At 43.4% G+C, this 12,845-nt stretch overlaps 1 protein-coding gene across 2 annotated transcripts; it reads left to right on the forward strand.

The window, feature by feature from the left end:
• The first annotated feature begins 3,667 nt into the window (after window positions 1-3,667).
• TEX43 (testis expressed 43) lies at window positions 3,668-6,748 on the forward strand. Of its 2 annotated transcripts, none has more exons than XM_007087805.2 (3): window positions 3,668-3,797; window positions 4,326-4,443; window positions 6,510-6,748. In XM_007087805.2, exons 1-3 carry the CDS (start codon window positions 3,685-3,687, stop codon window positions 6,717-6,719), a joined length of 441 nt encoding a protein of 146 aa, XP_007087867.1. In that variant the 5' UTR covers window positions 3,668-3,684; the 3' UTR covers window positions 6,720-6,748. The 2 variants fall into 2 exon arrangements, with proteins under 2 accessions (XP_007087867.1, XP_042814778.1); XM_042958844.1 differs by lacking the exon at window positions 3,668-3,797 and adding an exon at window positions 3,807-3,937.
• The last annotated feature ends 6,097 nt before the right edge of the window (window positions 6,749-12,845 follow it).

The following is a 12,845-nucleotide window of genomic DNA, read 5'->3' on the forward strand; positions in this document are numbered from 1 at the left end:
AACTAGATTTTGGGCAGTGACTTTTTTTTTTTTAAGATTTATTTATTTATGTAGTGTCTATACCCAGCATGGGGCTCAAACTCGGCGTTGTGAGTTCAAGAGACTCAGGCACCTCTCAGCCAGGTGCCCCTCAAGTGACTGTTTTTGAAACCTCAGACATGCTTTCATAAAATTGCTATAACCAAGGGAAGAAAAATATTTTAAATACGTAACTGAATATTGTTTCTGAGATTGTTTATGAGAGGTGATGTTAAAGGTATGTTACGTTGGGATAGGGCGCCGGAGTGGCTCAGTCATTTGAGCGTCGGACTCGATTTCGGCTCAGGGCGTGATCTCCCGGTTTGGGAATTCAAGCCCTGCATCGGGCTCTGTGCTGACAGTGTGGCGCCTTCTTGGGGTTCCCTGTCTCCCTCTCTCTCTGCCTCTTCACCCCTGCCTCAAAAATAAATAAATAAACATTAAAAATAATAAGAAACGTGTGATACTTTGGGAAAAATAACATCCAGTTAAGTGCTAGTTTATATGCCACACGTTCATGTAAATACTAATATTTCTAGTTACACTTGTTGACGAGCATTAACATTACAGTCTAGTTCATCTTCACTAAATGGACCATCCTGGTTCATTTTCACCAACAGTTGTTACCTTACTATCTGGAAACTGTACGGGTTTCTGGTATGGATTAAACCCTAACGTTAAATGCAAACCAACAGTTGAGGTGTTTAGTTTTTTAGAAATCCATTCCATATTATTATTATTTCATCTTGGATTCTTACCCTGTACTTCTGCCACAAGGTACTGAAGGTTCGAAAAAAACGAACAAACCTGTCAAAATAATTCTGCAAAATCTTTCCTTTTTAAAAAATATTTTTGGGAGAGCACAAGTGGGTAAGGGGGCAGAGAGAGGGGGACAGGATCAGAAGCAGGCTCTGCACTGACAGGGTGACAGCAGTGAGCCTGATGCGGGGCTCGAACTCACCAACAGTGAGATCATGACCTGAGTTGAAGTCGGACGCTCAACCGACTGAGCCACTCAGGTGCCCCACTGCAAAATCTTTCTGAAATGACCCAGCGAAGGATATCAATTGGTGTTCACTGGTACCTCTGTATAGAAACTGTGACTTCCTGGAATTCTACAAATACCCATTGCAGCCATACGCTGAGGGAATTGATGCCAAATGTTCAGCAGGATTTTTGACATGTCCCAGATCGGTTTATTCATTAGTGTGAAAGAACTGCCTTAACCTCACAAAAGAGATGCAATTCAGGTTCAGTATCATGGGTGGCAAGTTCAAGTTAGGGAACAAAGGTACCACATGGAGCCCTGTGAACTCCACCGAAAGCAGCCTCTGGAAAAAGAAGCCCCAAGATGGGGATACTGCTGTTGGCTGATGGCTCTAACAGCCCCATAAGCCTTCTTTTCATGTCCAGGTCACCCCAGGACTGAGTACATGTATGAAAAAGACTCTTACTGTGATCCTTCCTCTTTAAAATAGCATCTTGGGCCCCGGGTGGCTCGGTCAGTTCAGCCTCTTCAGCTCAGGGCATCATCTCGCGGTTCGTGGGTTTGAGCCCCGCGTTGAGCTCTGTGCTGACCGCGCGAAGCCTGCTTCGGAACTTCTGTCTGCCCCTCTCTTTGCCCCTCCCCTGCTTGTGTATTCTCTCCCTCTCAATAATAAACATTTAAAAAATAGTAATAATAAGTAAAATAGTATCGTGGCCACTACCTCAGTCGAGGATCTACCCATCCGCTCCTCGCTCACCTCAAAGCACCTGTTGTTGCTGCCTGGAGTCCTCACCATCAGCTCCCCGCGGAGATGTATATCCACGGCCAGATTCTCCTGAAAGAATTTCTCCACCTCTGTGTCTGCACCTCTGTGTCTGCTTTTGTTTATTTGTGCCTGATGATTCACACCACTGACGGTGAACACCTGCGTCCTGCTGGGGAAGGCGATATGCCCTCTGGAAAGTGCAGAGTTTGGGTGTTCGTCGAAGTCTTCTGCTCCCAGACCTGCTCCAGAAGCAAGACGACCTGGTCAGAATGGAGTGAGGGTCCTATTGGGGCACAAGCCAGGGTTTGGAGTCCTCTCCAACACTTCAACGTTGAGGGTTCTTTATATTTTTACCTATTAAAATTACTCTTCTCTGAACCTTTCTGCCCATTCAAATCTAGAAATGTCTAACCATCCAGAAGCTTCTGGCTGGCTCAGTTGGTAGAGAATGAAACTCTTGGTCCTGGGGTTGTGAGTTTGAGCCCCATGTTTGGTGAGGAGATTACTTTAAAAAAAAAAAAAAAAGAAAAAGAAAAAAGAGGGGTGCCTAGGTGGCCCAGTCGGTTAAGAGTCCGACTCTTCATTTCAGCTCAAGTCGTGATTTCATGGTTTGTGAGTTCGAGCCCCAGGTCCAGCTCTGCACTGACAGTGTGGAGCCTGCTTGGGATTCTCTCTCTCCTATTCTCTCTGCCCCTTCACCCACCCCTTCTCAAATTAAATGAATAAGAAAGAAATGTCTATCCAAACTATTGCCAGGTATATATTCAGTGAATACTCTCACCAAACTGGCCGTAATTCTTATGCTCAGGCTTTTTTTTTTTTTAATCTTTTTTTAACATTTATTTATTTTTGAGACAGAGACACAGAGCGTGAGCAGGGGAGGGGCACAGAGAGAGGGAGACCCAGACTCCGAAGCAGGCTCCAGGCTCTGAGCTGTCAGCACAGAGCCCGATGTCGGGCTCAAACTCACAAAGTGTGAGATGATGAGCTGAGCCGAAGTCAGATGCTTAACTGACTGAGCCACCCAGGTGCCACTCAGCCTAACTTCTTACTTGCTGGCTATGGGATCGATCATAATAACCTTCCACCTACTAATGACCCTCCACCTCTCTTGGTGATTTAAGTGTCATTCCTGTAAGACACAGTCGCTGTGATAAAATGAGTTTTTATAATTTCCAATATTCTGCAATATATCTCAGATCTTCAGGGGTAAAATGGCTTGAATTGGTTTGGATCAAAACATATTTGACTCCCACTCATAAAGTGTGTGTGTAAGCAGTTGGTAGCAAACATAAATGACACACAACCACCATGCATAAGTAAGAAAATAAGCTAAGGGCAAATAAAGAATGTGAACATGGAGGGCTTCTTTGTGAATAATAATGATACAGTCCAGAGTGTCGTCTAGAATGCGTGTGTCAAATTTGTACTATGTCCGGAAGCATCCTCATTTTTGAAAAATTGTTCATGATGGGAACGTTTTAGTCATGCAGCTATAACATGACTAAAAATGGCTGAAAACTCCGCATTCTTTTTTTTTTTTTTTGAAATGTCAAACATGTAATTCTTTAACTTTTTTTAAATGTTTTTATTTATTTTTGAAAGAAAGAGAAAGAGCATGGGCGGGGGAGGAGCAGAGAGAGGGGAGACACAGAATCTGAAGCAGGCTCCAGGCTCTGAGCTCTCAGCACAGAGCCCAATGCGGGGCTCGAACTCACAGATGGTGAGATCATGACCTGAGCCAAAGTCCGGACGCTCAACCGACTGAACCACCCAGGCGCCCCTGAAAACTCCACATTCTTAATCAACTGCTGATGTAACTGCTGTGGGTTGCTATGAAGTTAGCAAAACAGTGTGATGTCTGAGGCAGCAATGTCATCATAATTACATGAGTGAGTTAGTGAAGTTCTAGATGAGAATTCTGTCCCTCCTGGAGGTGATGGCTCCGGGCAAGGACACGTGTCCTATCTTACCTAAGATTGCCAACAGCTGCACTGATGAGAGTTCATATAAGCCTTCTAATGAGTGAGGACCTGGGCGTTCTGGATTGAGGGGGGTTTATTCCTTGTTTTGTTTGCAATCCCGGACCTACAAAGATAAGGACAAACATTTTGTGCTTCCTTTGGCATCTGTATGGAAGACTTTGCGTCTCAGAGGGAAACAATGTATGTGCAGGGAGAAAGCAAGTCTGACCTGAGTGTAAAGCAGATACTAAATTCAGAAGCTGGTTTTTGTGGCTGGTCAGAGACTTCTTGTAGGCCTGGGGAAAATCATTGAGTCTGCTGCCTTTTCCCTTACTACCAGGTTAAATGAAAACTGAGAGCAAATTGTAAAGGACAGAGTGAAGTTGGAGGCTCAGATATCCAGCCCGGATTCTGGCTCTTGGTGATACTTGGAGATTTAGTGGGTTCATTATTAGATGAGCCTCAAACAGTGCCATAGCTCTGTGTCCTGAAGCTATGGGGATCCACACATCATGGATGCAGCAAAAATGCTAAAACAATTATATTTAACTCACGAGATATCCTTCCTTCCTGCCTTCCCAATCTCCAGGTGTGCTCCAAATGCTGGGGTTCATTTGCCACGATTTTCAGTAAAGCACGGGATGATCCCAAGACGTTATGTTATGCCTTGGAAAGAAAATATGAAATTCAGGAACATGAATCTGAAGGTATTTTCCTATAAATGTTCATAATAAAAAAATTCATAGTTATAGTATAATTTAATATATCTATGAATAGACATATCTATAACTATACAAAAGCTATTTTTTAAGCTTATTTATTTATTTTGAGAGAGAGTGGGAGAGGGGCAGAGATGGAGAGAGAGAGAGAGAGAGAGAGAGAGAGAGGGAGAGAGAGAGAATCCCAAGCAGGCTCCACGCTGTCTGCACAGAGCCCAGCAAGGGACTCGAACTCACAAACCCTGAGATCATGACCTGAGCCAAAATCAGGAGTCAGACACTTAACCAATGGAACCACCCAGGCACCCCTACAAAAGCTATTTTTAAATTCATATTTATTTTTTCCAGCTTTATAGGGAATAATACAGAAATATACATTTTTTAAATGGACAGCGTGATGACTTAATAAACATACACACTGTGGAATCATTACCAGGCTCAAGATAATTAACACATTCATCACCTCACATAGTTAACTCTTTTTTTTCTCCTGGTGAACATAAGATCCACTCTCTGCAACTTTCAAGTATGCAATACTGTGTTATTAACAGTATTCAGTTACCATGCTGAAATGAGATCTTCAGACCTTCTTATTCTTATAAGGGAAAGTTTGTGCCCTTTGACTTGTGTCTCCCCAGTCCCCCTCCCTCCTGGCAACCACCATTCTCCTGTCTGGCAAAAACTATTTGATGTACTTTCATGTGAACTTGCAAGGAAGAGTTAAATAGCATTATCTATTCAAATAACCCAAAGATGAACTTAAAATAGATATTCCAAAAGATTTCAGAGCTCTCTGTCTACCTTTCTGTCCACATAATGCCAACTCACAGTTAAGAACGGACTTAATTAGGGGCGCCAGGGTGGCTCAATCGGTTGAGCATCCGACTTCAGCTCAGGTCCTGATCTCACTGTGCAGACAGCTCAGAGCCTGGAGCCTGCTTCCGATTCTGTGTCTCCCTCTCTCTCTCTCTGTCCCTCCCCCACTCAAGCGCTGTCTCTCTCTGTCTCTCAAAAACTAATAAACATTAAAGAAAATTAAGGGGCGCCTTGGTGGCTCAGTCAGTTAAGCGTCTGACTTTGGCTCAGGTCATGATCTCGTGGCTGTGGGTTCGAGCCCCGTGTCGGGCTCTGTGCTGACAGCTCAGAGCCTGGAGCCTGCTTCCGATTCTGTGTCTCCCTCTCTCTCTCTCTGTCCCTCCCCCACTCAAGTGCTGTCTCTCTCTGTCTCTCAAAAACTAATAAACATTAAAGAAAATTAAAAAAAAAAAAAAAGAATGGACCTAATTAATATTAATGAAGTATGTCATTAATATTAAAGCTGTGGTACAGAGCATGAATTTTTAAAGCTGTACTGCATATGTGGGTTGAGAGCTACAGGAACAGTTTGGCTAGATTTACAGATAAGACTCACTGCCCATTCACTGCTGCTATTCAGTATTTTCAAAGCATTTTCCAAATTCAGATGAGCTGATCACTTGTGAAAAGATAAGTTGTTTCTTTGAAGGGGAATAGAATCTATTGTAATAATCAGACTATAATAGGAGATTTCAAATTAGGATTCCTAGGGGCGCCTGGGTGGCTCAGTTAGTTAGGTGTCCAACTTCAGCTCAGGTCGGGATCTCTTGTGAGTTCGAGCCCCACGTTGGACTCTGTACAGACGGCTCAGAGCCTGGGGCCTGCTTCCGATTCTGTGTCTCCCTCTCTCTCTGCCTCTCCCCTACTCACACTCTCTCTCAAAAATAAATAAACATTTTAAAAAATGATCATTTTATATTTGGGAAAATTGAGTCTCACAGCAGGGCAAATGACTTGTACACGGTCATAAGCAGTGAGTAAGTAAGTACATAAGTAGTCAGCAGTCCACACTGCTCTTGTGGATGGTCCAGACACCAGCCAGAGAGCATGCTTTAAAAAAAAGGCGGGGATGTTAGGTTGCTCTGTCCCTTAGACCTTCCTCCTTAGTGGGGTTAGTTAGAAAAACTATCGGGGAATCTCCATCTTCATCTAATGAAATGCTGTTTGGTGTGAATTATAGCAGATTTTTCCCCCCTTAGCACGCAGAAGTGTGTGGGATCCACGCTGGCCCTTTCGAAGACTCTCTGTTTTTGAATCACAGCGAAAGGCTTTGTCATGGGGAAGATCGTAAAGTTGTCTTAAAGAAAGACCCACCAGAAATAAAAATTGCAGATATGCCTCTTCATTCACCGCTCTCCAAATACCAAAGCACTGTGATTTCCCACGGCGTCAGGAGGCGTCTGGTCTGATGAAAGAATAAAGTGCCGAGGTGTTTCAATCTCAATCTCTTCCTTTCCCCGTGAATGTTGAAGGCCATCGTACAATTGTATTTCACCTACAGGTTCCATTTGTTTAAAGGCTATAAGTCAGTTGTACACTTTATACATTACGAAAGCTTTTTTTTAATGTTTATTTATTTCTGAGAGAGGAAGAAAGCATGCGAACGAGGAAGGGGCAGAGAGAGAGGGAGACAGAGGATCCCAAGCGGGCTCTGTGCTGAGAGCAGAGAGCTCAATGTGGGGCTTGAACTCACGAACCGTGAGATCATGACCTGAGCTGAAGTCGGACCTTCTGACCCACCCAAGAGCCTGTCTACTTTATAAAGTCTTTTGAAAGGAGATAGGCTCTGGGAACATCTAAGATAAAGTGGGGAGGCAAGGCAAACTCTCCCTGAAATTAATTTCACGCCAAATAGTGAAGAACCCGAGGACGCATCCAATCCAACCATCTATCCTCACCGTGCTCCTCTTTGTCTTGTCCTCACCCCTTCGTTGTTCATCCCCTCCAAAACTCAGCCTCAGATGAGCCAAGCTGAAACAGAGTGGCAGGACGTGGGATTGTTTCGCCTACTTTTCTGACTGCCCCAACGCCATGTTCCTGCCCCACCTCGCCAACACATTTCCCCCCACCAAGTCTCTGAATCCTGGTAACTCATCACCATGGTAACTAGCAGTGTTTGGCAGATACCTCTTTGACACACCGCATGATTTTCTACCGGTTCACTGTATCTAAGTATCAATTTCCTATAGCAAAGAATGGATAAACATAATTTAAAAACGTAAAGACGACCATATGCAAATGGTACACCACTGTGGAAGACGGTATAGTGGTTTCTCAGGCAGTTAAACATAGAAGAATTACCTCATGATCCAGCATTTTCACCTCTGGGTATATGCCTAAAAGAACTGAAGGCAGGGGGGCACGCGGCTGGCCCAGTCTGTAGATCTTTCAACTCTTAATCTTGGGGTTGTGTGTTTGAGCCCCACATTGGGTGTAGAGATAACTTTAAAAAGTCTTAAAGGGGCGACTGAGTGGCTCAGTCAGTTATGCATCCGGCTTCGGCTCAGGTCATGATCTTGTGGTCTGTGAGTTCCAGCCCTGCATCAGGCTCTGCTTCGGATTGTGTATCTCTCTCTCTCTCTCTCTCTCTCTCTCTCTCTCTCTCTCTCTCTGCCCCTCTCTTGTTCACACTCTGTCTCTCTGTCTCTCAAAAATAAATGTTAAAAAGTTATTTTTAAGTCTTTAAAAAAAGAATTGGGATGCCTGGGTGGCTCAGTCGGTTAGGCGCCTGACTCTTGATTTTGGCTCAGGTCATTATCTCCTGGTTGGTGAGTTCGAGCCCTGCATCAGGCTCTGTGTTGACAGCTCAGAGCCTGGAACCTGCTTCGGATTATGTATCTTTCTCTCCCTCTCTCTCTCTCTATCTCTCTCTCTTTGCCCCTCTCTTGTTCACACTCTCTTTCTCTCTCTCTCTCAAAAATAAATAAATGTTAAAAAATTATTTTTAAGTCTTTAAAAAGAGAGAGATTTGGGATGCCTGGGTGGCTCAGTCAGTTAGGCGCCTGACTCTTGATTTTGGCTCAGGTCATTATCTCCTGGTTGGTGAGTTCGAGCCCCACATCAATCTCCACGCTGACAGTATGGAGCCTCCTTGGGATTCCCTCTATGCCCCCTCCCGTGTTCTCTCTCTCTCTCTCTCTCTCTCTCTCTTTCTCAAAATAAGCTAAATAAGTTAAAAAAAGAAAAAAAGAATTGAAAGCAGGGACTCAAACAGGTGTTTGTCTGTCAATGTTCATAGTAGTATTATTCACAGTAGCCAAAACAGGGAAACAATTTAAATGTCCACTAACAGATGAATATATAAATAAAATGCAGTATGTGCATGCAATGGAATATTACTCAGCCGCGAAATGTAGTAAAAGTTTGATACATACTACAACATGGAGGAATCTTGAAAATATGCTAATGAATAAGCCAGACACAAAAGGACAAACATTGCATAATTTCTCTTGTATGAGATACCTACATACCTGGAATAGTCAAATCCCTAGAGAAAGGAAGAAATAGCAGTCCCAAAGGCTACAGAGGAGGAGAGAATAGGGTCACTGTCTAATGAGTACAGAGTTTCAGTTTGACATGGTGAAAAAGTTCTGGAAGTGGATGGTTGCACAACAAGGTGAACGTAGTTACTGCCACTGAATTGTACATTTTACCGCAAACTTTTTAAAGATTTTCTTTTTACTTTATTGTTTAAAGTTTACTTACTCATTGCTAAATGTTTTTATTTTTATTTTTTAATGACTTTATTTGTTTTTGAGAGACAGCGTGGGCAGGGGAGGGGCAGAGAGAGAAGGGACAGAGGATCTGAAGTGGGCTGTGTGCTGAAAGCAGGGAGCCCAATGCGGGGCTTGAACCCGTGAACCATGAGATCGTGACCTGAGCTGAAGTCAGACGTTCAACTGACTGAGCTTATTTTTCATTGAGACACAGAGAGAGAACAAGCAGGACAGGAGCAGAGAGAGGAGAGAAAATCCCGAGCAGGATCCAATCTGACAACGTGGCTCAGTCCCACGAACCGTGAGATCCTGACCTAAGCCGAAATCAAGAGTTGGACGCTTAACTGACTGAGTCACTCAGACGTCCCAAGATTTTCTTTATGTTTTTCAGTAATCTCTACACCCAGTGTTGGGCTTGAACCCACCACCCTGAGATCAAGAGTCGCATGTTATTATGCCAAGTGAGCCAACCAGGTGCCCCGTACCTCAGTTTTTTTTAAAAAGATCATAGTGAGTCTAAACTATGCTTCATTCAGGCAGTGTTCATATCTGATTACCATTTGAAGGAAATTATCATAAAAAAGGATATACATGTCCACTTAGCACCAACTTAAAGATCAGTAAAGTAAATATATATATACATATAATAAAGATAAAGTAAATATATATATATATACCGGATATTAAAAAATTATTAAAGAAGAGAATTTAGGTGATACAAAAAACTCTAATACTTTAGGTGGACTGCCTTCCCTGAGATCTACAGAATGGGACAGAAGGCAAGAAGCTTGTATAGGATAAGGAATAAGAAACAAGGAGGGGGCGCCTGGGTGGCTGAGTCAGCTAAGCATCCGACTTCAGCTCAGGTCAGCTCAGGTCATGATCTCACAGTTTGTGAGTTTGAGGCCCGCGTTGGGCTCTATGCTGACAGCTCGGAGCCTGGAGCCTGCTTTGGATTCTCTGTCTCCCTCTGCCCCTCCGTCTCTCTCTGCCCCTCCCCTGCATGTGATCTCTCTGTCTCAAAAATAAATAAACATTAAAAAAAAAAAAGAATAAGAAATAAGGAAGTAAGTATATAATCCATGGTTGGCTTGGCCTTGAGGATTGGCCGGATATACTGTGTTTCTGTCCAGGAAGAGCATTTCCGTGTGCTGACATGACATCCTGGACAGGAGCAGTTCCATCCTGGACAAGAAATCTCTGGGATTTCCAAAGTCAAAAATGCCAGTTGATGTGTTTTTCACGTACTGAGAACATTGGTGATCATACTTGATCTTTACTAGTTAGCCTCCTGGCGGGCCAAAGGGCCACCAAGAGCAGGTCTGGCAGAGGAGAGTCCGGCAAAGAAATTGAGCAGCTGCTGGAATGTGGCCAGCACCCTGCTCACCATGCTGTGTGTGTGTCAGTGCACTGACTGGGGCCCTGGCGGTATAGACACCAGTATAAAAGTACTCACCAATGGGCGCGTGGGTGGCTCAGTGGGTTAAGCGTCCGACTTCCACTCAGGTCATGATTCACGGTTCGTGGGTTCAAGCCCCGTGTGGGGGCTCTATGCTGACAGCTCGGAGCCGGGAACCTGCTTCAGATTCTGAGTCTCCCTCTCTCTCTGCCCCTCCCCCACTCAGGCTCTGTCTCCCTCAAGTAAATAAACATTAAAAAAAAAAAAAAGAATATGGAAAAAGAAGTGTGATAAAACACTGAATGAAAAAACCCGGGTTTACCCAGTTTTGCGCATAAAAGAGAATGTACGTCACCGGAGAACACCGGAAGCCAGTGGATCAGAATGTTTGTAATGTAATTTCCGGATGGTCGAGTTATGAATGAGTCTTATTTACATCCTTATACCTTTATAAATTATCTGCATTTTATCATCAGAAAAGAAGGAAGAATTCTGCTCTTGCACACACTGCCCCCCATGTGTGGGATCACCCCTCTCTCTGCTCTGCTTGTCAGAATTCCTCACTTAATGCCATTGTCAACGCTTTTACTAAACCTTTTTTAGTAAAATGGATTTAGGAAATCCATCTTTTCCTTTGCCACTTCTTCCCACCCTAACTTTTTTCAGGTTAGTTCTCAGCCTAAGACTTCTGCTTCTTGACCAGAAGAGGTCTCCATTGCATTGCCCAAGAACAAAAATTTATTATTTTTAATTTAACTTAATTTAATTTTATATTCCACGTTTATTTATTTTTGAGAGAGAAAGAGAGAGGTAGAGAGCACGAGCAGGGGAGGGCAGAAAGAGAGGGGTACAGAACCTCTGATCTGATCTGATCTGATCTGAAGCAGGCTTTGCACTGAAAGCAGAGAGCTGGATATGGGGCTCGAACTCAAAACCATGAGATCATGACCTGAGCCAAAATCAAGAGCCAGATGCTTAACCAACTGAGCCAGCCAGGTGCCCCCAAAAAACAGTTTTTTAAAAAATATTTATTTAATTAAGGAAAATTTTGCCTTTACCTGTTGAAGATATGGTGTTACAGAAGTTCGAGAGAAAAGTTTTTCAGTGCCTCTGTACCTAACAAGTTATCCAACAGTATTTTATCAACAAAGGGGAGTTTGAACCCTTAGGACTACCCCCGTTAGTACCTAGCACTTTATAGAGTCACAAACGAATTTCATCTGATATGTAAAAAATTGAAAGTAGAAAAAGAGAAAACAAGGAAGAATGTACTTAAACAGGAAAACATAGCTTTTCGAGGGACAAATCAAAAACCATCAGTGAAGGGCTTCAGAGAGTATGGGCTTTATAGTTAGGCTGAATTGGGTAAAATTTTGACTCCACTGTTTACTGTGTGGCTTGAAGCAAGCTTCACATACCCAACGCCTCTCCCTCACTTTCCCATCTGGAAAATGGGGCTAGCGATAGCTAATTCAGAACGTGGTTGTGTATAGTCTATTACATAACATGTAAACCGCTTGGCATATTCTTAGGCCTGTGGATGGGCATATGGGTTAGGTTACCAGTCAAATTTTAGCCATACCATGGCTGACTTAGTTACAAAGTAGCTTTTTCGGAGAGGAAGAATATAGTGAATTCAGGAAATAGTAAGTAAGTCCTTGAAGATGAGAAGAGGAACATTTTTCTTTCTTTCTTTTAAAGTTAAAAACAATTTTTTGATATAATTTATTGTCAAATTGGCTTACATACAACACCCAGTGCTCATCCCAACAAGTGCCCTCCTCAGTGCACATCACCCATTTTCCCCTCTCCCCCACCCCCTCTATCCCCCCTCAGTTTGTTCTCTGTATTTTAAGCGTCTCTTATGGTTTGCCTCCCTCTCTCTCTGTAACTATTTTTCCCCTTTCCCTTCCCCCATGGTCTTCTGTTAAGTTTCTCAAGATCCACATATGAGTGAAAACATATGATACCTGTCCTTCTCTGACGTATTTCAATTTAAAGTTTATTTTAAGAGAGAGAATGTACGCATGCACAGAGGTGTGCACGTGAGTGAGTTGGGGAGGGGCAGAGAGGGAGAGAGCGAATCCCAAGCAGGCTCTGCACCATCAGCTCAGCGCTGGAAGCAGGGCTCGAACTCACCAACCACCAGATCATGACCTGAGCTGAAGTCCAACGCTGAGCCACCCAGGCACCCCAAAAATGGGAACATTTTTCCTCTGCCATTTTGGCTTCAAATATTCCTGCCTAAGAGAAAACCAAAAAATTGACATCTCTAATCTCTTTTACAGGCTAAGCTGGAATTTCTACTCCAAGCTGCCTGTTTCAAACAACTGTCTCGCTAAGAGTCTCGAATTCATCAGATGAGCTCATCTTCCCGCTCTTTTCTTCCTTTCCGACCTGCTTTTTTTTCCCTCCTGACT

This window comes from Panthera tigris, chromosome A1 (assembly GCF_018350195.1).
Source record: "Panthera tigris isolate Pti1 chromosome A1, P.tigris_Pti1_mat1.1, whole genome shotgun sequence".
In the NCBI taxonomy this organism is placed as follows: domain Eukaryota; kingdom Metazoa; phylum Chordata; class Mammalia; order Carnivora; family Felidae; genus Panthera; species Panthera tigris.